Genomic DNA, 27702 nt, shown 5'->3' on the forward strand with positions numbered 1-27702 from the left:
TTCGACATTTAGGGAATTTTTAGGAAAATTCTGCTGTGATGCACTACTGCTGAATAAGTTTGAGTCTGTGCACTATAAGGCTGGAGGACTGTATCCAAAATGTGCTGCTCATTATATTTTTGCTCTCCAAAACCCAAGATGCTGTGGGAGTAAGCCCATAAAACTGTACTCTGAGAAGGGCATTGGGAATACAACATGGGATGTCAAATGCAAATTTGAGAAATTTAGATTAAATTGCTTCCAGGGAATTAAAATCTTTATAAGGACATATCTGTGAGCTATTCACAAGTGGAGGTGTCACTTTGCCCTGGAAGACTTTAATCATATATGGTAAATGTGAGCCTCTTAAAAAAAAATAGAGTAGCTGATAACACTTTGGGGGCATTCTCAGTGACACAGACCGTCTGAGCTCTCCATGAGTTAGTCTAAAGATTTCAAACTTTCAACTGGTCAGTATCATATTGTTTGTCATTAGCTGTTCCGCCTTGCAGTATACTCTGAGAGTCATCCACATAATGTAATGTAGAAATATGTCTATTTGCTTGCCTAGATTGGTGAAAGTCTGGCTTGCACCAATTTATTTACGTACAAATTGATAACAAAGAGGCCCAGATACATCCCTGTTTCACACCCCTCCTGATGTGGCGAAGTGGTTAAGAGCAAGTGCACCTTGATTCGCCACTCCTCCACATGAAGCCTGATGGGTGACCTTGGGCTAGTCACAGTTTTCTCAGAACTTTCTCAGCCCCACCTACCTCACAATGTTTCTGTTGTGGGGGGAAGAAGGGAAGCAGTTTATAAACCACTTTGAGATTCTTTATGGATAAAAAAGGTAGGGTATAAATCCAAACCCTTCCATGTTGCATTTACATTTCAACACTGCCCCCTGCAAAATAAGATGATGCGATACCCCTCCAGTGAGCACACATTACTTACCTAGGTCCTCGAGATGACCATGTGTATTGATTTGCAGGTAGCTTCTCCCGTAATGAGTACTCAGCAACCATCATTTCAGGCGACACATAAGCACCGACACCTGCAAATGTGGACATGCTTCTAAGCTTAAGCCACTAGTATCTCCTACAGTCAATTCAAAGATCTCTCTCTCATGAGACCCTTAAGAGAGAATTTGACATAAAAGACGACGAATGGTTCTGACAACTGTGGCCTCTTTGAGAAGTCTCCAGCTTAATTTTATACACCAGCTATAAAATAGCTTCTTTCTGCTCAAACAGTATAATGAATTATTTATACACTGTTTTAATCAAAAGCCAGCAGTAGCACTACTGATGTAAAGATTCACCATGTATTTGGGTCCATTTGATACAGCCACATCTTGGTCTTTTAAAAATGTACCTAACACAGAAAACTAAGGGTTTAATTCCCCACTCCTTCACCTGAGTGGCAGAGGCTTATCTGGGGAACCAGATGTGTTTCCGCACTCTTACATTCCTGCTGGGTGACCTTGGGCTTGTCACAGTTCTTCGGAATTCTCTCAGCCCTCACAAGGTGTCTGTTGTGGGGAGAGGGAGGGAAAGGAGCTTGTAAGCCACCTTGAGTCTCTTTAGAGAGAAAGGTGGGGTATAAATCCAAACTCTTCTTCTATTCCATCTCTACACTTCCACAACAGCCACTGTGCAGGGATCCAGTCAGCAGGAGTGAGCAAGGATTGGTTCTCTCATTACCTCCAAGGAGGCAATTTACATCAAGACATGCCTAGCATCATAGCCCTAATCTAAACTGCCCTCCCGAATAATTTTAAAGACGACACAGGTGTTTTCAGGACAGATTTCCAATGACCACAAGTTTCATTTAAGCATTCTATGAGAAAATCCATCTTAATAGAAATTCTCTTCTCTTCTAATTCATATGCAGCTTAAATTAGTAGATCTGATTTGCAAAAGCTCACACTGTGAAACTCTTGTCAGTCTCCAAGTTGCTACTGGACTCTAATCCAGTTGTTCTACTGCAGACCAATGCGGCCGCCCTCTGAAACTCTACTTGCCTATGACACTAGATGTAGTCCCACCAGGGCATCCAACAGTAGATAAGCAAGGTCCATTATTCCCTGCACTTGAAACATAGATTACATTGTGTTTCCACACGGCTTCATTAATCACTTCACATATTCTCCTAAAAAGAGAGAGAGAGAAAGAGAGAGGAAGAACATGGTTCAGCAATCCAATTATTCCTTCTCCACCTGTGACGCAAAAGTCCTCATTGATTACTCCAATGTGCTCTCTGAAAGGTGCCCTTTTAAAACAGAAAAGAAAAAGCTTCCATACTCTCCTGCCATACTCTCCTGCCAGTTTCTCCTATGCGTTGCTTCACATGGAAAAGCAAGAATTATTATTGTTAAAGGGATCCTGCCCTGTGTCATCTGTCCACTCACTACCAATCACCTCCCTGGTATCTGGACACTTTCGCACATGCAGAATAATGCACTTTCCCAATTGCTTGTAAGTAGATTTTGAAATTTCGCACAGTAAAATTCAGCTGCAAAGTGACCTGAAAGACTGTTTTCTGGATGCCTCTGCTTCACTCAAGTTAGACACCAGTCAGTGTATGGGCATCCTGCATGTGTGGAAGTGCCCGCTGAGTTGTCACCCTTCCTCCCAGCCTTTTTTGGGCAGCAGTGAAAACAGGCACCTATTTGGACAAGCATTCCACTATTTTGATTCTCCTTTAGACACGAGCATACTGTAATGTCCTTTGCTGCTGACTGCAGCTTTGATGCCAGTGACTTTGTTTCAGAAATCCTCGGTAAAAGTAATTTCAGTCACACTGGGGAGAGATGCAACATGCACATTTTACACTACGTGGACAACTTTAATCCCACAGATTGTGCCGTGACCTTCCTAAAATGCATTTCATGAAGCTATTTTGAAATTCACAATATGCTGCCCACTTCTTTGCACGTAATGCCCTGTACTCAGCACTGTGTCATCACCCCAAGGTGTACCATGGATGGGACTTTCCATGGAAAGTAGGCAAAAGTTTCAGGAAAGCGATGCTAGACAAGCAGGCTGACCTATCACTCCAGAAGCATTTGGAAACATGATTAAACCCTGTTCAGTGACCTGACTAACACTTTGTCACAACCCAGAAGCATCTGATTAGAGCAGAAGTTCACCCAAAACTATGAATCCGCTACAGTGTAAGCTTCCTTTGCCAAGAAGCTTTTGAAGTACATACCAGAAAAGATTTAAACACAACATTATTTCCTGCACATTTCAAGCCAGAGGACTACACTCGATGGGTCCAGCTGTGGCACTGACAGTACAGTGCCACTGAACTGGCCCCATAACAGTCTTGTGCACCAGAGACCCCAAGTGTGGTACCTGTGAGCGCTGTGGCACCCACAAAACACCTTTCCTGGCACCCACCAAGCCCTGGCTAGAAAGTGGATGGGGCCAGGTAGATTGGGGACCCCTGTGGCAGACCAAAAATCCTCAGTTATATAAGCACAGGTTTCTTTTCATTTATCTAGGAAACCCATGCGTCTCTTCGCTATCTTGCTGCAGCTCTTCACTCACTAGCTCACAAGCACCCCAAAGGCTCAATCCAATAGCCTAGGCTGAAAGACTTGGCTATCCCTAGCAAAGAAAAGAGTAATAGTAACACAAACGAGTTCTACTCACCCGCCATTCGGCCAGTGTGTTGCCTCTCCGTAACTGTAATTCACAAGGTCACACTTGTATTTTATTACTTCGATCATCTGTTTAAAAAGGATAGACTTGATCAATCGAAACCTCAGTGCGTTCCAGGACATCACCTGCTTACAGCGAGCTGCAATATCATTATCTTTAGAAGGTTACAGAAGACCACTAAAGAAGCAGACAAGGCCATTTACCACTACTTCTCTAGAAACTACTCATTTTAAAAGAGCTTGAACACAATCTTAGTATAGTAAGCTAGTCAGAAATTAATTGCTCAAGTCATTAATGGCCGGCCAGTTCCTCCCACGTTGTACTTGTCTCCTTGACTGTTTTCTGGATGATTCTGCTTCACCCAAGGTAGACACTCAAGGTAGTCAGTGTATGTGTGTGTGTGGGAAGAACTGGGGATCTCTGAAAATAGCACTGCCGGCAGTCTTGGATTCCCTTTTGCTTGGCCAATAATGTTCTTAGTTTCCCCCTCCCAGTTCCCTGCTACAATACCTCCAAGGCATGCCCCCAGCACTGCATATGTATTCCAGCTCTCTCCCACCCTATGACCCTGCACAAAACCAAGTTGCTTCAGAGGCAACACCAGAGTTCTTTGTGGCATCCTGTCATTTCAGACAGAGCATTAATGGGTAAGAGAAACTCCTCATTAACTATAACACACCACACAAAGTGCCACTTCTGACCCAGTGAACACAGACATTCTTTTACATGCACTGCTGGCTGCCAACATGGAGGGAGGGTGAAGGAGTGGTTGGAGACATACTTGGGGCGCTTTCACACATGCAGAACAATGCACTTTCAATCCACTTTCAAAACTGTATTGTTGACACAGCACCCCACTTTCACAGCTGTTTGAAAGCGGATTTTGCTATTTTGCACAGTAAAATCCAGCTGGAAAGTGCACTGAAAGTGCATTATTCTGCATGTGTGGAAGGAGCCTAGGAGGGAACCATGAGAACAGCACCAGCTACGCAAAGGCTGCAGTACCAGCCTGCCTCTCCTCCTAGGTGACCGGCACTTCTCCCATTTCTACAAGAGCCACAGTGCTTGAGCCTGGAGCTCCAGATTCACCCTGGCCAACACACATGGGACAGAAATGTAGAGGCAAAGGTGATGTAAGCAGCCCTCTCCCTCTGCAGCTTGTCTAGCTAAGTCCCTCCTCTGAGCCCCTGCCCCCCTCGGAACCTCTGCAACTGAAGTTGGACATCTGTGCTTTAAACTGTGATGGTAAGGATTTTTGATGCACTGCCAAGAGTTGATGCTGGTCATCTGGCACTCAACAGAGTTCAGAAAGCTGAGCACAGTATTGTGGGAGACCTACTGCACCTTGCAGAGTCTCATGACGCTCTACATGCAAGCATGGCCCTAAGATGCTATTTCAATTCCAACCATAAGCGGAGACAAAATGAGCAACCTGGGAGAGCTCCATCACCCCAGAAATTGATTTAGTCATCACGTGTCATATAGCAACATCTATAATCTACTCCCCCAGCTGGTACTTACAGCTCTAATGAGGCCAGTGCCCGTCTCCATTGTGCTTAGCCTTGTGTCACCAATCTTGATTGCAAGGATTTGTGCGCCAGGAGCCACTCCGTTTCGTTCAGGGTCGTCAGGAAAATAGCCAGCAGCAATACTAGCAACATGAGTTCCATGTGCCCCTAAAAGAACATTAGAACAGAACTCAACAAGAGGACTTCTGGTGGAATGGCGCCTCACTTTGGTTGAGCCTCTGAGTGCTACCAAAGCTACACATCTGATAGGGGCTATTCTGCTGGATGCAGAGCAAATTATTTGTCGCTCTCACCTCCCCAGCTACTGGGGACCTTAACAGGTGGACAAGTGGACTAGAAGGGTTTGGATTTTAGACCCACTAATTCCGAAAAAAAAAGCTGGATCAAAAATGCGAGTGAGCTGTAGAGCTCTTAGAAACAGCCTCCCCTCCCCTCCTTTTTTTCTCCTCATTAATCTTTATCTTCTTTATTTTCCCCTCTTTCTTTATCTTTTTATTTTTAATAAGTGCATCCGCATTACTTGAGAAAAAGACATTATCAAGTAGACCCACTTAATACTATTATTATTGTGCTTGTTCAGGTCTACTTATTTTTTATTCTTTTAACATTTTTAATACTTTTAACAGAGATGTGTAGTTTTGGTAAAATAAAAACTTTTTAAAAAATTCAACATATCACATTGGTGAAAAGCAATTGCCCAATCTAATTTACCAGCATATGAGTTCCCTTGCTGTACTTAATACTCCTGTAAGTACTGGACTTTCTGGGGAGAAATCCATTCTAAGGAGGAAACATTGTCCCAATACCTCCCCTTTACATTTAACATTTCAAAGGGAATTATTTACAACTTTTGCAACTAGTAGAAATCTCTCTCACCTGCTGCATATGAATTTCCTAATTGATCTGCTTATGTGCCACCATGGAAGTGCTCTAAACACAGCTAGGGAGGAAAACTTCCTATGAAGGGGCTTATAAGAAATCTCCCACGTAGTTTGAGCATATTTAACTATGACCATGTAATGCACCAGTGTAGTCAAAATATGCCAGCATCATTTGTAAAGTTGCCCATGAATAAGGTAAAGGTGCATGCACTGGGTGATCAATGACCCACAGGGTAATGTCACATCACGACATTTACAAGGCAGAGTATATTTATGGTGTGGTCTGCCATTGCCTTTCCCAGTCATCTTCACTTCACCCCAAGCAAGTTGGGTACTCATTTTAGCAATCTTGGAAGGATGGAAGGTTGAATCAATCTTAAGCCAATCTTAATCTGAAACCAACTTCTGTTGGGATCAAACTCAGGTTGTGAGCAGAGCTTTTACTGCAGAGCTGTAGTTTACCACTCTGTGCACAGTGTTTATGAATATGCCATCTCAATTATAGAGTGAACCATGAAGCCAAACAAATGTATTTTAACCAATGTTACCCATCATAAACTTTCACAAGATATTTATTTATTAGAATAAGGAAATTAAGGTGACTTAAGAATTGTTCTTAGAGAGTTACACATACCACCACTGGTAACAATGGAGAGTAGGTTTCCTTCATCATAAATATTGACAGAGTAATTCAACATCTCCGACGTGCCGAAAGATCCATATTCCTGACCTTCTTTGTAGTTCCGTAAAACCGTGCAATTGGAGAGATCACCAGATTCCCCCGAATCCACGCACGCTCTATGGAAGAGACCCATCCACTTCAATTACAAGTTTTCTTTCTCTAAAAGATTAGACATTTGTATTCATCGTTGGCAATTCAGTTACCAAGTCAGTGACTCCTAAACCTGCTCTGCCAACATTCCTGGAATCAAGAGGAGGGACACAGCTCGTTTAACACAACTCTGCCAGTGTCCCTGTTACCTTCTCGGGGGGGAGGGGGGGGCAGTCCAACAGGGAAATCCTGTTCTCAAACTGCCATATTTCTGATTTGGAAATAAATACAGAAAATGGCAATAATCACTTCCTTGCACCAATCTTCACTTTGGCTAACAGACAACCATGCCTGGGCATGCCAAGTACAGCAATCAGCATTCTGTGTGTAAAGGATTCAATGGTGTTGATGGTGAAGTAACCTTGAGTGCATTCCACAGCCCGGGCGATGGGCCAGATGCATCGGCGGAGACTTTATCTCTGCGCGGGAGATGAAGCCTCTGTTCCCATGGGAAGCAGGAAGGGGGGATGGGGTGACTGGTATTATAACCTGTGCTTCTGGCGGGAAGTGTCATTCCTGCCACTGCGTGTACTTGAGCTTTCTAAGATGTCTTAATAAATGGACTTTTACTCCCAAAGCCTTTTATTTCTGCGTCTATGGAATTCCTTACATTGTGGCAGGAAACCTAATTCATCTATATTCTTGCACAGTGGACCTCTTGTCTTGCGATGGAGAGGTTGAATGTCACTGCGGAAGGTGCGGTAGCCCCCAAAGAGGGCTCCGACCTTTCCCTTCTGGATCTGGAGAAACCGGCAGGAGAACGGGCCTCGCTGGTGGCTCTTTCCCGTCCTCGTATCAGCACGAGTCTTCCTTTACTCCGCTGGAACGAGGGACGTGACGACGACGATGGGGACTTCCATGAGTCGTTTGGGGCGCTGTCCATGGATCGAGCGCCTGTGGATCGGATCTCTACCCGTTGTCGTGTGGATTACAAACCTCAGATGCAACCTGTCATGGAGGAGACGGGCTTGACCACCTTTCATGCGGCAACCCAGGAATCCATTGAACGATTCCTGGACTCGTATTTTGGTGATGCTCCCAAAGAACCACCGTGGCACAGCACTGGGGCCCGTCCAAACGACACCGGGACTAAACCGGAATTGGGAGGGTATCCGTACCGCTTCCCAATCGGACCCCCCCCATCCCGGGCCGGCGACCGCACCTGAGGTGCCTCGGGGAGCCACCGGTGGCTACGGCGGCTACGGTGTCTCCGATGGCTCGCTTCCTGATGATGAAGAGACTGAGGAAAGCCTGCATTCCCAGCTTCGACCGGTTTCCTCTCCCATCGAGAAGACTGGGATGAGGAAGTGGGGCGACTTCGAGATGCCCAAGCGGCATGGAACCGTGAACGCCAGCTATGGGAGGAGGAACGGGCACAGTTGCAGCAAGAGCGCGAAAACCTGCAGAGGGACCGGGAACAGCAACGCAAAGAAGTCCAGCTCGAGTTGGACTGTGCCAAAGACGCGCTCCAACGACAATATGCCCAGAATCTGTCAGTCCATGATAAAGTCCTGGAACAGTCCAGACTGGATTTACAACGGCAACGCGAAAGCGTTCAGGCTCTGCGCACGCAAAGTGAACTCACTGAAGCCCTTAAACGGGACGAACTGGTTAAGTTAGAACGGGAAAAAGCTGCTTTGCATGCGCACCAAGATGCATTGACTCGCAAGGAGAGGGAGCTGGCTGCGTTGGAGAGGGAACTAAGGAGGCAGCAGATCAGGGGCCCCAAGTTGGAGCCTATGCTGTTACTGATCATGCCGGTGCCAGGGGCCATCGTATCTGGGTCCTGCCACCCAAACGCCATGCACCGCCAGCGCCCGATTCGCCCCCCCCGCACAACAGCTGCCTGCCCAACCTGCTCAACCAGCGCAACCACCTCAGCAGGCGCCAAGAGCCGCCGAACGGGCTACTATCGCTCGATACCAGCCCGCTTTGATGGGACCGCTTCCAAACTTCCCTACTTCATCTTGCAACTCAATGCCCACTTGGAAGACTATGATGATCTATACCGGTCTGAACGCGAAAAAATACGGGACATCGGCTCAGTCCTGGATGGGGCAGCAGCCGACTTGGTTTAGACTGTTTTGGATTTGCAGGATGAGGACTTCGTACAGTGCCCGCGATTCCTCCAAGCTTTAAGAGCCGCTTTCAAGATCCAGGCGCCGAGAATGAAGCTATCCGCACCATCAAAACCATCCAGCAAGGCAACCGCCCGTTTGCAGAATTTGTCCGTGAATTTCGTGCGGCGGCTGCTCGACTTCCTCCTGAGTGGCCTGAACGCATGAAATGCGAATACTTCTCAGATGCTGTGGACAGCAAAACTACGCGGAAAGCGGTAGTTTTTTTAATCTCGGGTTCCTCGTACCATTGCAAGATTGGATCCAGTTAGGGTCTCTGCGAAGCGTCTCGCTTTGGAATACGCTCGTCAAGGAGGCCATGCCCACGCCTCTAAAACCACTACTGTGTCCACCTTCCAAATCAAGCCCAGCCACTCCTACCGAAACCACCTCTGAACGCCGTCATTTAATTTTTAGGTGTCTTCCTACCTGCGGAGGGCCAGGTCATCTAGCCGCCAACTGTCCCAAGAAGCAAAACTAACCGGCTTCCAAGCTCACAAGCACTCCGTCGGGCCAAAACCACCCGAGAGGTCAGGGGCCGCCTCCCACTGGCTTCGTCTTAAAGCGGTGTGACCGGTTTAACTCCAGAGGAGGGGAAGCAGCTGTTTGCCTTTCTTCAGCCCCTATGGACATGGGCCCGACTCCCTGATGCGGTGAGTGAAGGCAAGCGAACTCCCATTACTGTTCAAGCATTTCTTGGCCAACCCCCCGCTAAACATACTCCAGCGTGATTATAGCCTGCGGCCCTTGTGGATTCCGGCTGCTCCTTAACTGCTTAATCGCGCTCCCCAGGTGGCAGAAGGAGCTAGGTCTAGACTCTAACTTCCCCTGGTTAAGCTCTGATACTGCTCGATTCACTCCAAATGGACGGCAGTCCCCTCGAAAATGAAGAAGGACCGCCCAGTACTATTAAAGAACACAAAGCCGGTCTCTCCTCCGTTCGCATACCGACCATTGGGAGAAAATTAGTTTTCAGTTTTAGCGCCAGTGGCCAAACACTCCATAGTTTTGGGCATGCCTTTGGTTATTGTTACATGAACCAAAATTCATTTGGAAAGAAAGGATCCTAGAATTCACTGACCCTCCCTGCGGTAGAACATATGAATTGGGAAGAAAACCCAACGTCTCCTCCCACACCCCCCTCTCTGGCTTCCTCAGTGATTGCTCCCTGATTCTATTGGCATCCTGCACCTCGCATATCAGTGATCTAGCCAGAGTTTTTTCCAGGAGCAGGAATGTGATCAGTTGCCACCCCACAGAGACACTGACTGTAAAATTGTCATACAACCAGGGGCACAACTACCCAAGGGTAGAATCTACCGCGATGAGAGCTCTCCCCAATGAGGAGAAGGGAACTTGCGTGCCTTCTTAGATAAGAACCTTTGCTCGCTGAGTTCATCACGGGCGAAAGCTACCAAACACACACACGCTGCTCCCCGCTTCGCTGTTTGTCAAAAAGAAAGATGGGTCTTTACGGACTTTGCACGGACGCTATCGAGGTCTCGAAATGCGGTCTCCCTGTCCACATAAATATCCTTTGCCTTTGCATCAAGGACCTTTTAGATGCACCTCGGCAAAGTGACGCCATTTTTACTAAATTGGACTTGAGAGAAGCTTTACTACAGAGTCAGAATGTTGCTGGAAGGATATGGAACACCTGACTGCGTTTTAACACCAAAGTTTGGACAGTTTGAAATATTTAATAATGCCATTCGGGTATAAGTGGGGCCCAGAGCTTTCATGGCCCTTATCAACGAAGTTCTCCATGATTTACTGTACAAGGGAGTAGTTGTAGCATTACTTAGATGACGCTTTAATTCTACTCGCATGGAAACTATAGAAGAGCATGAAATATTGGTTCGAGAGGGTATTGGAAACGCCTTTTGCTTGACAACTCTCTCTTTGCCAAACTCTCCAAATGCTGTTTTCATCAGACCTCCATTGACTATTTAGGGTTACCGGATCTCACCGAGGGCTTAACAATGGATCCTGCTAAAATTGAAGCAGTCCTCCAAATGGCCTGCCCCCACCAACCGCATAAAGAACTCCCAGTCGCTTCTTGGTTTTGCTAATTTCTATCGTGGATTTTATACCCCAATTTGCCGAACTGACTCTCTCCTCTCACAGACCTCTCTTACGCACTAAGGGTAAAGATCCACTGTCCGCCAAGCCCAGGAGCCCCTTTCTGGTCTTTGAGGAAATGTCAAACCAGCCCTTTCAACTCATTAAAATCTCGCGCTAATTACCACCGAACCTATCCTAAAGCACCCTGACCCGGATCTCCCGCTTGTGGTTCACGTGGACGCCTTATAGGACAAGTAGCGCTTTGGGGCAGCCCTGTTGCAGAAAAAATAAAGATGGTAGACTGGTTCCGTGTGCGATTTGTCTAAGAAGAAATTCTCTGGAGTGCCGAACTCAACTGGACTGTGGGAGACATGTAAGGAGACTGCGGCCATCAAAGCAGCACTCTCCACTTACCACTGGCTGAGGGGGCTAAGGCAACCCCTTTCAAGGATTTGGTCGGATCATTAAAAACCTTTGGCAGCTCTTTTCCACCCCCTCAAAGATGTCCGCCAAAACAACTTCGTTGGGCGATTTCTTTTCTCGTTTCTCTTTTACAGTCCATTTTTTCCCTGGGAAAACTAACAAACTGGCTGACCAGCTGCCTCGCTGCCTCGCCGAGTCTCGAGGGGGGTGGAGCTGCCTACGCAGAGACATCTTTCCACGCGACTGTCCTTTACTGCCCCTCCCAGCTGGGGTTGGCTGTCACCCGATCTCAAAACGTCCACTTCTCCTCCACCCCCCGCTCCCAGTCTCGTCTCTCGCTTTCCTGCGTGGAATTGGAGGAGGCGGGGCTGCATGAGCCTCCAGCGGCCGAAGGAGGACTCCCAATTGCGCTTTGGGAGAATGGATTTTGGGCATGGAGGGGGAATGTTGAGTACCGTGCCTCCCCTCCGCAGGCAAGTTCTTGCAGCTTGCCACGATGCCCGATTCGGGCTGGACATTTTGGCTTTTGAAAACTTCTGCACTTAGCCCGCCCGGCGGTAAACTGGTGGCGCGCAATGCTGCATAAAAGCACATTGAGGCATACAAGCATTAAAAGGCTGCTCGGCTTTGTGCGTGGAAGCCAAAACCATCCCGGGAAAACCCCATGGACTATTGAAACCTCTCCGGTAGCTTCCCCGCCCTTGGGAAGTCATCTCCATGGATTTCATTACAGGTATTTGCCGGTCGAAAGTCACGGCTTAATACGGGTTTTATGGGTGGTGGTAGACTTTATTCTCTAAGCGAAGCCCATTTTATTCCATGTGCTTCCATCCCACTCCGGCTCCTAAGTTGGCAACTGGCTGTTTATTCAACATGTTTACCGTCTCCCATTCCGCCTCGCGTATAAGGTGGTCTCCGACCGCCGCCCCCCAATTCATCTCAAAAGTTCTGGAAAGCGTGTTTGCGGGGTTGTTGGGGGCCGCCCGCCGTCGCCGCCCTCTACCACGTTCAAAGTGACGGGCGAAGACGGAGAGAAACGAACAAGAACCTCTAGAGCAGTATTTCACGTTTGTTACACCAACTACCACCAAGACAATTTGGTGCGAAGCTATTCCGCTTGCGGAGTACGCCTCCAACAATGCGGTGTCTATAGTAGCACGAAAAAGAAAACCCGCTTTGAAATTGTGTCTGGTGCGGCTCCTTCCCCGCCGCTGCCACAACTACCCGCAGGCTGCTTTGGACCCCCCAGAGTTTCTTAACAATGGATTTCTATCCCTAGCCGAGGGGATGGAAGTCGGTCCAGACCGCCTTACAACAAGCAAAAGGACTCCTTTAAAAAACTGCAAGCGGATAAACACCGCCGGATTTCCGCGCGTGTGGGCTCCTGGGTGTATTTATTTCTACACAAAAATCTCAGAGAGCGTTGGCATAAATATTCCAAACTTCTGGCAAGAGATTTGTGGGACCTTTTCCAGATTACTAAAGTGATTAATGATGTCACTGCCCTTTAGATTTGCCTAACTCTCTTAGTAACATCCATCCTGTCTTCCATTCCAGCTTGCTCTCAAGGAGGCTCCCTCGCTTCCGATGCCTGGCACGACTCCGCCGGAGAGGCCCCAACCGACTATTATTGATGGCCACAGTAGCACTACCTGAAATTGACGCTTATCCTGGACTCTACGCTTTAATCGCAAACGCTTGCAATATTTAGTTTCTTGGGTGGGATATTCCTCTGGGTATAATCAATGGGTTTATTCCGAAAACATTGAAGCCCCCACTCTTATTTCTGCTTTCCACCGCCACTTTTCCATACAAACCTGGGGGAAGCGTGGGGTCTTCTTCTAGGGGAGGCAGAAGTGTAAAGGATTCAATGGGTGTTGATAGATAGAAGTAACCTTGAGTGCATCTCCCACAGCCCGGCGATGGAGCCAGATGCATCGGGCGGAGAATCTCTTTATCTCTGCGCGGGAGATGAAGCCTCTGTTCCCATGGGAAGCAGGAAGGGGGGATGGGGTGACTGGTATTATAACCTGTGCTTCTGGCGGGAAGTGTCATTCCTGCCACTGCGTGTACTTGAGCTTTCTAAGATGTCTTAATAAATGGACTTTTACTCCCAAAGCCTTTTATTTCTGCGTCTATGGAATTCCTTACACTGTGAGTTTCCTGAACTGCAAGCGAGAACTCAAGAAAGGACTCAACAGTGTATGATATAATGAATATGCTCACTAGACCAGGGGTCTGCAACCTGCAACCAATTGGCCATGCTGGCAGGGGCTGATGGGAATTGTAGCCCATGAACATCTGGAGAGCCACAGGTTGCAGACCTCTGTACTAGATAAAGCCAATATGCTCAATAGACAAAGCAAAACCGAAGATACATCACTGTAAGAGGGCTACAAAACTGGTGAATGTAATATATAACCCAGTCCGCTCTAGCGATTGTTCATCTTTATGAGCTTCCTGGCCCGGAACCCCTCAGAAATTTCTTGTGAGTACTGAAGCCAGTCAAAGACAGAACTCCTTATGCTTGTGAACATGATAGCAAGAATTGCTGGCGGTTCTTCCACAACCACAGAGAAAAATTAAAAATTTGATCTTATGTACACTTGCTGAGATGAAAGTCTGACTAAATCAAGAGGTACTCTGCATACCAATGCAGACTTAAGAGTCCCATCCAAAGAGGGGGGATGTGCTTGTGGGAGCGGCGGGGCAGCCGTGCCGACAGATTTGCCCTCTCCAGGGCACTTACACTAGCAGAGAGGTGAAACCACCGCAGTATGGCCTCCGCTGTCCTCTTCGATGATGGGATGTTAATGGGCTCCCTCCTGGCCATTAGGCCAGTGGCTGTAAATGGACACTTAAGCTATCCTTTTGGGTGGCATAAGCGTATTGTGCGCTCTTAGAGTTTCTTGGTGGTGGGCTGTCACACTTGTACCAAGAAACCCCTTTGGGAGTGTCGGGGAGATGCAGCCGGCCCCCTGGAGCTGTGGATGGATTGCCCAGCTCCACTGAGCCTATTTCCTAACATATATGCACACACATACACAGGGCTGAACTCCACTGGGAAAAAAACATCTGGGCAGGTATTCTTCACCTGGAAGGAAGAAACATCCAATGCTGCTGTTCTTACGGACAGACACAGCTCATCCCCTTTCGTTCCTTTTAATGGCTGTAGTTTTAATGCCTGTGATTCTGAAATAAGGCAGAACTCAGTGAAGCTACCTGGAAGGGCGAGAGTGAGAATGCACAGTGGATCAAGGCTACCCAGTGGTGCTTGACCAGCTGCGTCTCCACGAGCAAGTTCACAGTTGGAACTTCCCTTTCCCAATCCAATACACACAACCAAGACAGTGGGAAACTTCTACCATACATGGGTGCCCAAGAGAGGAAGCTGGGGCACGTCCGAATTTTCAGGGCACAGAAGAGGATTAGTGCCCTCCCTCCTACTTTGTGGCACACAGGGAAGGGCAGGATTGCAAACCTGATCCTTTCACTTTGCACCAAATGAAGAAAAGACCATCTCCTCCTCTTCCTCAAAAGAATATACCTGCAGGGAGCTTTTTTATTGCCTCAAGCAAAGGCAACAGCGAGCAAAACAGCATTTGGTCCCCCTCTAACGTATGCTATTTATGACAAGCCTCTACAGACATAAGCACATTAGAAGGCAGATGTGCAAGTCCAAGTGTATTATTTTTCAGCCTAATAAAGGATCAGTTACCTCCAGGTTTCGCCGTCGTGCCACACCAAGCAGTCATAGACGGGACCAGGGTCGTTGTATTTTTTCTCAAAAGAATTCAACAGCTCCACTTGACTCTGAAGCTCTTCCTTCATTAGTTTGCTTTCCTGAAAGACAACAGGCTCCATAAAATAGGCTGCACAGAGTTGCCCAGATCCAGCCAGAGACATGTGACTTGCTGGACTAGCAAATATTGGCACAACTGATACGTACGTTTTCTAGAACTGTGAAATCACAGACAAAAAAAAAAATCCAGCTGCTATCTCCTTCTCTTTTGGGGAAATGCACCTCAAACATTTAGGGGGAGAACTGAAATTTCTTTAACTCATTAAAACATGTATAGCCCACCTTCCCATGTTGTTCAAGACAGCTTACGATAATAGTTCCAAACATCTTCAGTTTTAAGAGCGAAAATACAATAACATCCCAAATCCCCCCCTCCCCCCCGCTCTCCTTAAAAGATGCTTGCTAATTCAGACTCTTTCAAGATTCCTGGAAAACAAACAAGACTTCCATCTCCTCCTAAAGATCTCTGAGGAGGGTCCTCCCCTTCACCTCTTCAGGAAGTCCTTTCCACAGAGCAGGAGCCACAATAGAAAAGACCCTGACTCATTTCAAGTCACTTACATTTTACAGTAAGCAAATAGCACTTAGGACTTGGACTTAGAAACAATCCTTAATTTTGTAACTGAAGACCATTAGCACATTAGGATACTGAGTTAAAACTACTAAAAACACTGATATAGCAACATATGCTATTAAATACATGAAGCATTAACTACTACTACAAGTCATCCAAAGAACACATCTGCTATATGGGAGTGGATTATAGATCAAAGATTCAAAAGGCACGTTTAAAATGTATAACGTTTGGTAGAAAGTAACAGTCAATATACAAATATGTTCTTTTAGTACAGAAATTTAGAGTTACTACTGAAGAACATTTTAAAATATAACATTTACTTTAAAATGACTAACGCAAACCTGTGATGGTGAATTGTGAGCTGCTTCAAATTCATCTTGCTTCCTACAGGCTTCCGCTAGCACCAGTCTCTGGACGGGATCCCAAAGCTTTTCCTTGCGTTCTTTCTAGAATAGATGATGATAAAGTGATTCTAAACACAAATATCCTGATGCTCTTCAGCAGAGACAAGTCTCACAGCAAGCTGTGGAGGAAAGAAGACTCGCTTGCTCTCAAAATCCCTTTCAACCCCCTCGATACCACTGTTCTCTAAGGACAGCCCAAAAGGAAAGTGGTGCAGCTTGCAGAAGGTTGCCATATTTGCAGCCACATCCTTGTCTCCTATTGTTGACACAGGGAAACAGCTTCTGGAACCAAAGCTAAGGGCTACAGGCTACAGTAATAAGAGAGTTGTGACAAAAGCACTGTAGTGAAAACAAACAAATCCTCACTACTTGTGAGTGAAGATCAAAAGAGTTAAGCTGAGGAACTATCATATAAGGGAGATATTACCTGTATTCTCTCCTTGAGAGCTTTTGGATAGAAATCATAGCCGTTTTTTAAACCAATATGATACTTCCCCGATGGATTTAACCAGTCTGCTGGGACCTGGAAAAAAAGGCGCAATTTAGAAATCGCTGCTTAGTCTACTTTATTCATATCAAGTGTGCATGCGTAGGTATGTTTACAGTAGTGCCAAGTTCCATTAAGCTGTGGCTGACTTAGGTTGACCCCAGAGAGGGGCTTTCAAAGCTAGTAAGAAGCACAAGTGGTTTACCACGGTCTTCCTTGGTGGTCTCCCTTCCAAAATACTGGCCTGGCTTCACTTTTGAGACCTGACAGCATTAGGCTATATCATGCAACTTTAACTGTGCACAATTAGGTTGCAGAGGAGGGGTGCAGAGGAGGGGTACTCTACAGCTTGTGGAGAGCCACAGTTGCAATTTCCATCAACCAAAAGAGCCACAAGATGACTGCATACACTGGACATCACCTCACAAACATTACAAAACACAGCTATCCCTAACTAACCTTTTCAATTACCAGATTACTTTTGAGAACATAGGGTTTTCTCCCCATTACAGCTAACCCTTCATTCGGCCTGAGGGAACTGTGATTCCTTCACTGCCTTCTCACTATTCCCTCAGCAAGATAAACCGCAGTCAGGTGAAAGTGTAGTATTGCTAAAGCTTCCCAAGTAGAGAAAATGGCCAAGACAGGGGAATAAAAACCACCAGCATCCCATCGTGGCCAGCTTATTCTTTGCCTGGGTGGCTCTCTCCCCTTCCATAGCCAGACTGCTTTCCTCCTGAAGATGCCTTGGCACTGGGCTGAGAGTGCACAGGCTGTGGAGATGTGTGGGAGTACTGGAAAGATTAGGCCCTTCACTTTCAACCCCGGCCTGAGGCCTACAGCTTACAGGTGCTGAAGCCAGAGGCAACAGTAGCTTTTCCAAGGTGAGAACCCACAAGCCCTACAAGGGTAGAACATGGGGTGGATGTCACATGGGGGAATATTGTCTCAAAGTCGTATGTGGCTCCCAAGCCACTTAACATTCCCGCTTCAGACATTCATATGAATGCATTTTAATAAAGGGGGGGTTTGCTGTAAAGTCACAGCTGTTCTATGGCGACTCCAGAGGGTATTCAAGGGAAGAGACATTCAGAAGTGGTTTGCCATTGCCTGCCTCTGCATTGCAACTCTGGTACTCCTTGGTGGGCTCCCAAACCCAAACACTGACATGGGTCAACACTGCATAGTTTCCTGGATCAGACAAGAACAGGCCTTTTTAACAAGTATATATCTACAAATAAAAATTAATGAAACTAACAATTTGAAGGGTTATGCCACTGCTTGTCTTTCTTTTTTTAAATACATATTCAAGAGAAGGATGAGACCAAAGGAGGTCACAAGGTTTATATCCAAATACCCTTTACCTTCAGAGTTCTTCCTGAAAGGCCAATGATTTCGCCATCTTTTGGCTCTACCACAGTTGAGGTATTTACATCACCACTTCCGGTTGTATCTAATATATCAATTATCTTGGGTTTCCCATCGGTGGTAACCTAAAAAATAAAAGCAAGGAAGATGCTAATAACAGAACTATGAATGCTACGAATGCACCATAAGGCTTGCCAAAATAGCATTTAGAACCTCTTCTGATGGATTTGGGAAGAAAGCAGTCAATGGCTGAATTCAGACATAATAACAACTGTGGTTTGTTGTTGGCAGAAAAGGGTTTGGAATACCTAAGGCTCATAGTTTAATTCTAGTTTGTAGACAAAACACAACCACAGTTTGTGATTTAGAAGTAATAACAAAATATAAATTGTTGTGAACCAGGTAGTCCTATTTCTAAGTCATATGTGGGGACATAAACACGGTGAACACTTCCAAAGCTCATTTCTCATTACAAAAAAAGTTTGCCATTACTTCTGAATGCAGCAAGTTTCTGTCAGCAAAGTAGTTTCAAAGTAGGAAGAAGATGGAATAATACCCGTGGCATATTTTCCCCAGAGTATTAATTAACACCACAATTATTTTCCTCCTGCATGATCACCCAGGCATTTCTAAGTAATGAGATGCCTGCAGATATGGAACAGGTATTACATTTAAGTCAGATGGGATAGGAAGTGATGTAACATTCAGAGAAATAGGCAACAAGAACAAACAATAACATCATGTGAGGACAAGTGCCAGGACACAACAGGAGTAGGCCTTGTTCCATGACACACACACAGTCAGCAACGCCAGCAGTGCAATTCCTATGAAGAGCTACTCCAATCTAAATTCATTTATTTCAATGGGCTTCAACAGGAACAACTCAGCACAGGATCCCCAGTTGAACTCCTACTTAAGTCAGTGGCAATCTAGCACTGGATTCCATTATAACCACTAGCTTTAATCTTAATTATCTGAGGCAAGAAACATAATACACCCACAGTTCATACAGAACAAGGTCTGTGTTCTTCCTGCCTGTTATTAACTAAGGTATTTCCCTAAGATGCAACTCTGATTAGCAGAAACACTTGTGAATAAAGTTACTCAAACATAGTAAATAAGACCATGTTACAGAATATTGGCTGATCTCTCACAAAGCAGTGCTAGTTTCCCTATTCACCAGAAAAAGGTTGTTCCTGTAATCTAGATCAAGCATTACCTTTATTCTTCAGAACCTTTGATTAGTTTTTTAAAACAGAAACAACTTCCTTTGAAATGTCCTCTATCAAACCTAACCATGAAAAGAAGGGGGATACTTGTATGATTAAAGCCAGAACTTGAAGAACTGAATTTCATTTTCACTTACATCCTATCCTACTGCACCAACTATTTTTAATATTACACCTATTACACACACACACACACACACACACACACACACACACACACACACACACACACACACACTGCTTAGGCTCCATGTTCTTTCACTCCAAATTATTTCTTATGTGGAGCCCTTCAAATATTTATAAAATATACAGGAACAAAAGCAAACCAGAAAAATTTGAGCTTGCCTGACTCCAACATGACAAACCATGTAATCATGATTCTACTTTTAGAAATGTCTGACTATACAGAAAAACATGAGCTTTCAACACAAACAAATGATCAGACATGTTTTAAGGATACATATACCCGAAGAGAATTAATGTGCCTTTATAGAAAGATACACCTCATTTTCTAAAGAACAACAAATACAAATGTTTGTTCATTCTTCCCTGACTCTCTACTGCTTTCTTTCCTGCACTTCCCCCTGTTCTCCTCCTCAATGCCAAAACACAGATTGTATGCTCCATGGGGAAGAGTCCTGTAGAGCACCCCACCAGACACATTACACTTGCTGGCCTGGTACTACAACAGTAGTGGTCATCAAGGACAAACTGTTATGACTCCAGTTCAAACCCAGCAGTATCTGAAGCCACTCTGCATAGAACTACACCGAAAATCAGTTCGCACTTCAAGATGCTTCAAGGAACTCGCTATCAGCCCGGATAATATAAGATACAACACAATATAAGATACAACACAACCTTGAACGGTGACACCATCCTAAATACCCCATAAAGCTGTTAGCCTTTCAAAGCTGCCACGAAGGATACACTACTGTTTTTACTGAAAAGAACAATCTGACAGCCTCCCTTCCCAAAACGACTTAGGCATTCACTTCCTCCACTACGGACACCTTATTCCCCTATGCAACTTTTTACACTGCAACTACTTTTTCTTGCAGGGCCATTGACAACACCTCCTTTGCAACTACCCTCTCCTTAATAACCCCAACCTGTCCCAGCAGATCAGGAGAAAGAAGCAAATAAGAGGAGCCACATGCATGCCCCTTCCCTCCGCAGCATCCCTTCTTACCTGCATGCCCGGCGCTCCAGGGTCCACCCCTGTGTCTAAGACGGCCAATAAGACTCCCCTTCCGTCATATTCTGGATAACGGGTAAGGAAGGAGACAGCGCCGGTTTCCTTCTTGGGCAGAAGCCCCTGGAATGGGAACTGCTCGTCTCCGGCCGCCGCCATATTAGGAAAAACAGGGAGAAAGAGGAAGACAAGCACGGAGGAAAGAGCGACCCGTCACGCACGCGACAAGCACGGGGGGGGGGGGACACAAATGACGTAACGGGTAAAGAACTAGAAAGAGGCTGCGCTTTCCCGCAAGCGCATGCGCTCTACGAAGAAGGAGGCACAAGGGTCGACCTCGCGCGGCAACTCGCCGGCTGGCTCAGGCTTGCCCTTAAAGAGGGAGGAGGGAAAAAAACAAAGGGGGAGGAGGGGGTTAACATGACGGCTCAACCTAGTGACCTATAAAGACGCGGCGCCGTCGGGAACTGCAATTCGATTGGTTCCGGCGCGCACCAAAGAAAGGCGGGGAGCTCTAATCCGGTCCTCCCGCTCGGTGAGCTCGAGGTCTAACGCCTCCTCCTCGAGTCTTCGTGCCTTCGCTCCTCAAATAGCGCGAGATTTGGTCGTTTACTCGTCGCTGCATGATTAAGAAGGTTGGGCAGGGCGGGGCAGGGATTTACAAAGAAAATAGAGGAGGAGTTGGGGTGTTGGTGAACAGTTTCTTCCAAAAAAACTGGTTTGGAAGGAAGTAGCGCACACTGTAAAAGCACAGGGAAATCCCTTCCTCCATAATACTTGAGGTGTGGTTTTATCATAATTTAGCAATTGTTGACTCTGCTTTCATGCAATCACAAGCCTAAAATAGGCGAAGTGCTTATAAGATATCTGTCTTCTTGCGAGTTTTTTAAATGAACTTTTACTGCTAGGACTTTAAAGACCCCCCCCCCCCCAAAAAAAACCCCTCTAGGCCAAATCCCTTCACAATGCAGCAGAAGGCCATTGCTTTCACCTCCTGCATGTGAGCTCCCAAAGGCACCTGGTGGGCCACTGCGAGTAGCAGAGTGCTGGACTAGATGGACTCTGGTCTGATCCAGCAAGCACGTTCTTATGTTCTTATTAAATTCACAACTACCTCTCCACCCACTGACCCATGTTTCATGCCCAGAAGATGATAGAAACCCACGAGGAAGGAACCCTGGCCAATCTGGGCTGGAGGAAAATTGCTTCCTGACCTCAAAGTGGCAATCGGCATTACCTTGGGCAGGTAAGAAAAGGGCAGCTGCCTAAATTAACAGAATCAGCCTTGCTGTCAAGTGGCCTCCTAGTTTCTGCTACAAAACCTCAAAAAAAGAAGAGAGAAATCTTCGGCTGTGCCTGGAGAATGTTGATTTTGGGGATGTGGGGGGGGGGAGGGGTTGTCAGGCAGTGCTTGTCAATTGACGGGAGGGAGGGCTGTGGAAAGAGCCATAGGAGTTTTTTTCCAAGGGAAGTCAGTGTTACCTGGCAAGGTTTCCTTCACACCCAGATGTGCTTCTAACAACAGAGCAACTACATTTTATGAAAATTTACCTGGATTTTCTCAGTCTTCAGATTTTTTCACTGTATTCCCAAAATGTCTCCAGCAATGTCGGCATCCTCCTGGACATCAATGCAACCCTGTAGGCCAGCCTCCCTTCCAGGTCAGGCGCCTCCAGAGTCCGCAGCACCCACCCTCCTTCTAGTTTGTCCAACCCACCCATTTATGAAATGTGCTGGCAAGGTGGGCAACTGCAACTGCATGAGCTTGCTCAAGCTCTATAGGCCCATCCCCCCCTTTGGATTAGGCTCTTAGAATCATAGAGTTGGAAGAGACCAACACCTTGCAAGATGGAGTTCACTGTACTTTGCAAAGGCTGTAAAATTTCATCTTCAAAACACAGCACAAACTCAAAAAAACATCTGACACCAGGGCCTTTCCTGGTTTAATTTTTCTTATAGCCTCCACTGCCTCTCACTATTGGGGTGTATTTAACAGCTCACAAATAAAAAGCTGATGAAACTGTTAGGCACAGGGCAGAGCCCTGTGTTCAGAGCTAAAACTCTGTCCGGTTACTCACAAATAACCATCCATAAGCTTCTTCAGTGTTCAGAGTTTATTGTTTCAATTCTGCGCAGAAGAGGGAACTCTCCTCTGTTAGCAACAGGGAGGAGGTTCAAAGGGGCTGTTGCTTGTGTAACATAATTTATACCTTCTTACAAACATCCCTCCTTGTCTTCTTGACTATTGGTTTGAGTCAAGAAGACGGCATTGGCAGACCCCTGCTCATTTCATCCCACCTTTCACCACACCTTTTCATCCCATATTTGGTGCAACTTAAGTTAAAAAACATCATACGCAAAGGTTTTTATAACAACTAAGTTTCTATTTTACTGTTATCTGTATTTGTAAGCTTCTGCTAATTCCTTATCTCCTCCTGGTGGGGCCCTGTTCTTTCAACTCAAGGCCAGTGTCAGGCTGCTTCCTGAGTTTTGTTTTTTCTTAACAAAAAATAAGTTTCCTGAAGTGCCTCAGTGCCCAGTGAATTACACTCATACCGGTATAACTTTATATGATTAAATACAATGGCTTAAAAACTATTTGTTCATATCAATCTCATCCTTTTTCTTTTTTCATACTGTTTTAAGCCACTAAAATCCTGTGCATTTACATAATTCGTATTATGTTTTTCTTACAAGCATGCTAACTTGGTGCTCTTTTTAAAATAAGTGTGCTTTTCTGTAACTAAAAGCTATTGGAACTCTTGTGACGGGTAGCATGTGCACAACTGCCTAAAGGTAATAAATATTGCATATAAATACATATATAATAAATTCCATTACTATCACTATTAAAATAAAACATAAGAACATTTTTCAACCACAAATAAGAAATTCAATTAGTAAGCCACCCAACCCATCTCTCAAGTAAAAAAAAGGCTCTCTAGAGCATACTCAACATTTTAGAACATTTGCCACTAAATAACATTAACTCTTACTACTTTATAAAACTTATTATTATAACATTCTGTCTACACTAAAAAAAAAAGGTGCAACCCCCCACACCACTAATATAATGCATGTACTATATGACAAATTACCACCTTATATCAAAAAAAATTGATTACAATATTGCCACCCATTTTACCAATTAGAGTACTGTAGGCTCTCAGTCTTGATACCTCTACCACCGTACCCAGGAATCTATTAGTCTTAGAAGCTAGAAGCTTCTTTTCTCTCCTTTCCATAATAATGATAACACCAGTGCACCCTCCCCACTATCTAAAAACTCCTATCTCTCCCATTTCTACACAAAAGTCCTTCATTTTTTCAAAATCAAGTCCATAAGTGAAAGTCAAAGGGGGTTTTAAAATTAAAAAAAGCAAAGTTCTTATAATTTCTTCTCTAGTATCCAAGCAGGATTGTCTTCTCTATAGTTTTCAACTGTCAATGTCCTGAAGTTAAATATTAAAATTTAAGTTCCAGTTTTTGTTGTCTGGCTTTCTTTTCTCAAAGTCCAGTTTAAAACAGCTGGTCTGGATGCATAACAGCAGTTCAGTGGCCTCAAGAGGCAATGAAGCTTTTTCCTTTCCGTGATATAATAGTCGCCCATCCACGCGTTCTGTCACTTACTTGAGTACCTCTATTAGGTCAACAGCACTTAATAAGGCCCGGCATTCCCACTTTGGCTCCATTTAGTGCTTTAACAGGACTCAGTCTCCAGGCAAGAACTTATGATCTGGACTCCAGGATCTGGTGTGATAAAGCCGCCTGCCGTCAGTACCAACAAAACAGAAACAAAGGCCAGACTCAGCAGCACATTTCCTAATAACAATCATTAATTTCAAAAAATTACCCCTCATGTGGTAAGTGAATGACATCCCATACAAAAAATCTTTGCACATTACTTTCCTTAAAAAAAGCAAAAGTACATAATCCCATGGATTTATGTTTAAACTCTGAATAAAACTAAAAAAAAAAAGGATTTTCATTTTAAGACAGACTTTTTCCCCTCTTAACTTCTGGCCAGAATTTGCTTTGACTTATATTTATCTATGTTTCAATTTCTACTTTTCCCAACTTTTCTTTTACATATATTTCCTTAATTACATATCCCTTTGACCTTTCCCTCTATATTACTTTCTAAAAAACTATATATATTTAATACATTTTTCAAAAACACAAACCCTTTTTCCCCTTACAAATTTTATAATTTTTATACAATTATCTCTCATTATAAAACTTTATAAAAAACATTTATAGTTGTTTTCCAACACACTAATACCCCTGTGGCTTATCCCATGCAGCACCAAACAGGCTACTGCTCTACCAACCCACCTTTAATCATCTTCTATAAACCACACCCCTGATTCTAGAACAACTTTTTTTTCTTCTCCCCTTCTATCTTAAAAACCTCTTTTTTTTTTCCAAAAAGTATAACACCCCAGAAGCATTCCATCTTGGTATTTTAAATAATTGCAATGCCTGATTCAATGTATAAAGCCCGTCACTTTGGGCTGACCAGGTATTAGGCAGTCTCCCTGCCTCCAAAATTTTACTTGTTTCTCCATCCACTATTGCAAACCCATTGTGCCTTTTCCCTTTATTACCCTAAAAAACCCATTTAAAAACAGTCACCCTCCTTTGTGCTATTAAGTGCCCCAAATATTTTTCTTCCCTTTCCACTTGGTCAGCCAAAATTTCAGAGTCACTTGTTTAATGCCCTTTTGACATGTAGCACTAATACTTGGCCTGCGAGTTCTAGAGCTTCTAGAACTTTTTCCACTAACTGTTCGTATGCCAAAAATTTGCCCCTTGTATTCAAAAGACCCCTTTCCTTCTATAATTTCCCAAAGGTTTGAATAACCCCATGTGAATATTTTGAATCTGTATAAATATTTACATTCTCATTTCTTCTTAACAACAATAAGTCTGTGTTTAACACTAAATCTGTTTGTTCCAGTAACACAGCTTCATATTTAAGCAAATGAGCATGTCATAAATTTCCTGGCAGTTTGCCATCCCAAATCAAGGAGGATCAAAATTGGTAGCCATAGTTCGGCTTCTCCTCCATAAATCTGTCCAAACCCCTTTTAAAACTATCCAGGCTAGTGGCCATCCCCACCTCCTGTAGCAGCATATTTTAAACACTAATCACACATTGCGTAAAGAAATGTTTCTTTTTATTAATCCTAATCTCTCCCATTGTATCCCCAACATTTTCAATGTATGCCCCCCCCTGCTTTTAATACCATAAGAAAGAGAGAAAAATTTCTCTGTCAACATTTTTTTTTACGCATAATTTTATAAACTTCAATCATATCCCCCCCCCCAACGTCTCTTCTCTAAACTAAAAAAAAATCCTAAACACTGCAGCCTTTCCTTATAAGGAAAGTGCTCTAATCTCTCAATTATCTTCATTGACTTTCATACCCTTTGCTAAGTGAAGCTGGCATCTCACAGTTAGAAAAGGGTTAATTCTTTATCTCTCCTTTTTCTTCAGGCATGCAGCCTGCCATCTCATCTTACGTAATTCAATACAGCTTTTTCTCCCTGAACAATTTGGAAGCAGACAGCCTGTCAGGAATACTGCGTTTGTTCTTGGAGGCTCTACTCTTCACTTCAATCTAAAATTTTAAATTTTAAAAAGTGCAAACATGTGCCCCAGTTTCCCCTGGTTTCTCCTGCAGCTGTTAAAAACTGATTCTTAATACTAAAATTTCTGCCTGGAATTTTTGGGGTCTTTGGAACTGGGTACAAGGCTACACTATCTTTAAAAACACTAGGTTCAAATTTTTTGAATTTTTTTTTAAAACTACTATGCCATTCATATTTTGTTGCATTACTAAAACATGTCATTTCATTAAGGAAACTGACTAACTCAGCCCCCTTTTCTCTATCTTGTTACTTTAACTTACTCAAAACATACTTTGATTACTTTAAAAACGCATCTGCTTTCTCCTAATTAATGTTGCAACATTTTAGCTCCCCTCTCCCATTTTCCCCTGTAATTAAGAACTGAGGACTAGCCTCATTTTATCCTTTTTACAATTTATGTTTTATAAATGTCCATCCTATTTTCAATTTGCTTTCTTATTTAACTGCCATCATAGATTCATCTTTAAACATCATTCTGCTTCCCTCCTTTCTGCATTTTATACTCTGATTCCTTCTTGAGGCAGAGGGTTGTTTCCAAGGGTGGCAACCCCCTTCTCTCCCTCTCATTTTCTACATTCCTTAACTTAAAAACTCTTTGCTTCTCCATGCCTCTAGTCTCTGTAACTAAACAGAAACTTTAACATTCTCTTTGTATGGGGGCAGCTGCAGGTCCCCCCTTCTTTCAGTCCCCGCGTACGGCTAAAAAGCCTCTCTCTCTCACACACACAAACATGATCGAACCACTGAGCAGGATTTTCCTCCCTCTCCTGTTATAAAAATACTGCTCTAAAAGCATTTTTTTTCTTTTTACTTTAAACAGCCTGTTTTAATTCTTTTTATCAAAAATATTTTCTTAAAATAAAAGAGCTCTAAAAATTAGCTAAACTCACAAAAAAAAAACTTTAAATACAATAAACTTTTTATACTCTTGGCTAGCCATACCTTTAAAACAATAGGTCATCTTGGTCCCACTGACCTCAACCTTATTGCCAGGGGGGTCTCCGGGGGTATCCTTACCACTATACCTCCCATCTAAAACCTCTGAAAGAGCGTACCCTTTCCTCCCTTTATTCTACCATTGCACTTGTGCCTTAAGGGGGGTCTGAGGGGCCATGCCCCTGTCTTGGACCTCTGAGAAAGCGTCCTCCCTCCTCCCTCTCCTGTGTAGTGTATTTCAATAACCACTACTCACCAACTTGTCACCAACTTGTCCCTGTTTCAGGACCTACTCCAGGATATCCGTGTTCTAGGAATCCTTGCTCTAACTGTTACCTTTAAGATACAATTGCAGGGACCCCCTATTTCAGGAATCCTCTGCTAAAAGTCTGAGCACTGAAGAATTGGCTCTAAAAGTTGTCGAGTCTTCAATCCCGATGCTGAGCTGCAGAATGAACAGTGACCCTGACCACCTAAAGGAGTGGGAAGCCCACAGAGAAGACTGTCCAAACCAGAGCTAGATCAAGATTAATTCCCCTGTCACGTAAGCTGC

General features: G+C 44.5%; 1 protein-coding gene across 3 annotated transcripts in view; it reads right to left on the reverse strand.

The window, feature by feature from the left end:
- The window catches only part of TPP2 (tripeptidyl peptidase 2), a 48903-nt gene extending 27803 nt beyond the window's left edge, over positions 1 to 21100 (reverse strand). The window contains exons 1-10 of one of the 3 annotated variants that reach the window (XM_048493711.1): positions 20556 to 21098; positions 18131 to 18259; positions 16707 to 16802; positions 16217 to 16321; positions 15215 to 15339; positions 6695 to 6858; positions 5172 to 5326; positions 3642 to 3718; positions 2006 to 2133; positions 937 to 1036 (exon numbers count right to left, since the gene is read on the reverse strand). In XM_048493711.1, coding sequence (XP_048349668.1) covers positions 937 to 1036; positions 2006 to 2133; positions 3642 to 3718; positions 5172 to 5326; positions 6695 to 6858; positions 15215 to 15339; positions 16217 to 16321; positions 16707 to 16802; positions 18131 to 18259; positions 20556 to 20717 — 1241 coding nt within the window. In that variant the 5' untranslated portion in view covers positions 20718 to 21098. Of the gene's footprint in view, positions 1 to 936; positions 1037 to 2005; positions 2134 to 3641; positions 3719 to 5171; positions 5327 to 6694; positions 6859 to 15214; positions 15340 to 16216; positions 16322 to 16706; positions 16803 to 18130; positions 18260 to 20555 lie in introns of all 3 variants that reach the window. The other 2 variants (XM_048493712.1, XM_048493713.1) reach the window with 2 other exon arrangements.
- Between the last annotated feature and the right edge of the window lie 6602 nt (positions 21101 to 27702).

The sequence above is a fragment of the Sphaerodactylus townsendi genome, linkage group LG04, assembly GCF_021028975.2.
Source record: "Sphaerodactylus townsendi isolate TG3544 linkage group LG04, MPM_Stown_v2.3, whole genome shotgun sequence".
Lineage (NCBI taxonomy): Eukaryota > Metazoa > Chordata > Lepidosauria > Squamata > Sphaerodactylidae > Sphaerodactylus > Sphaerodactylus townsendi.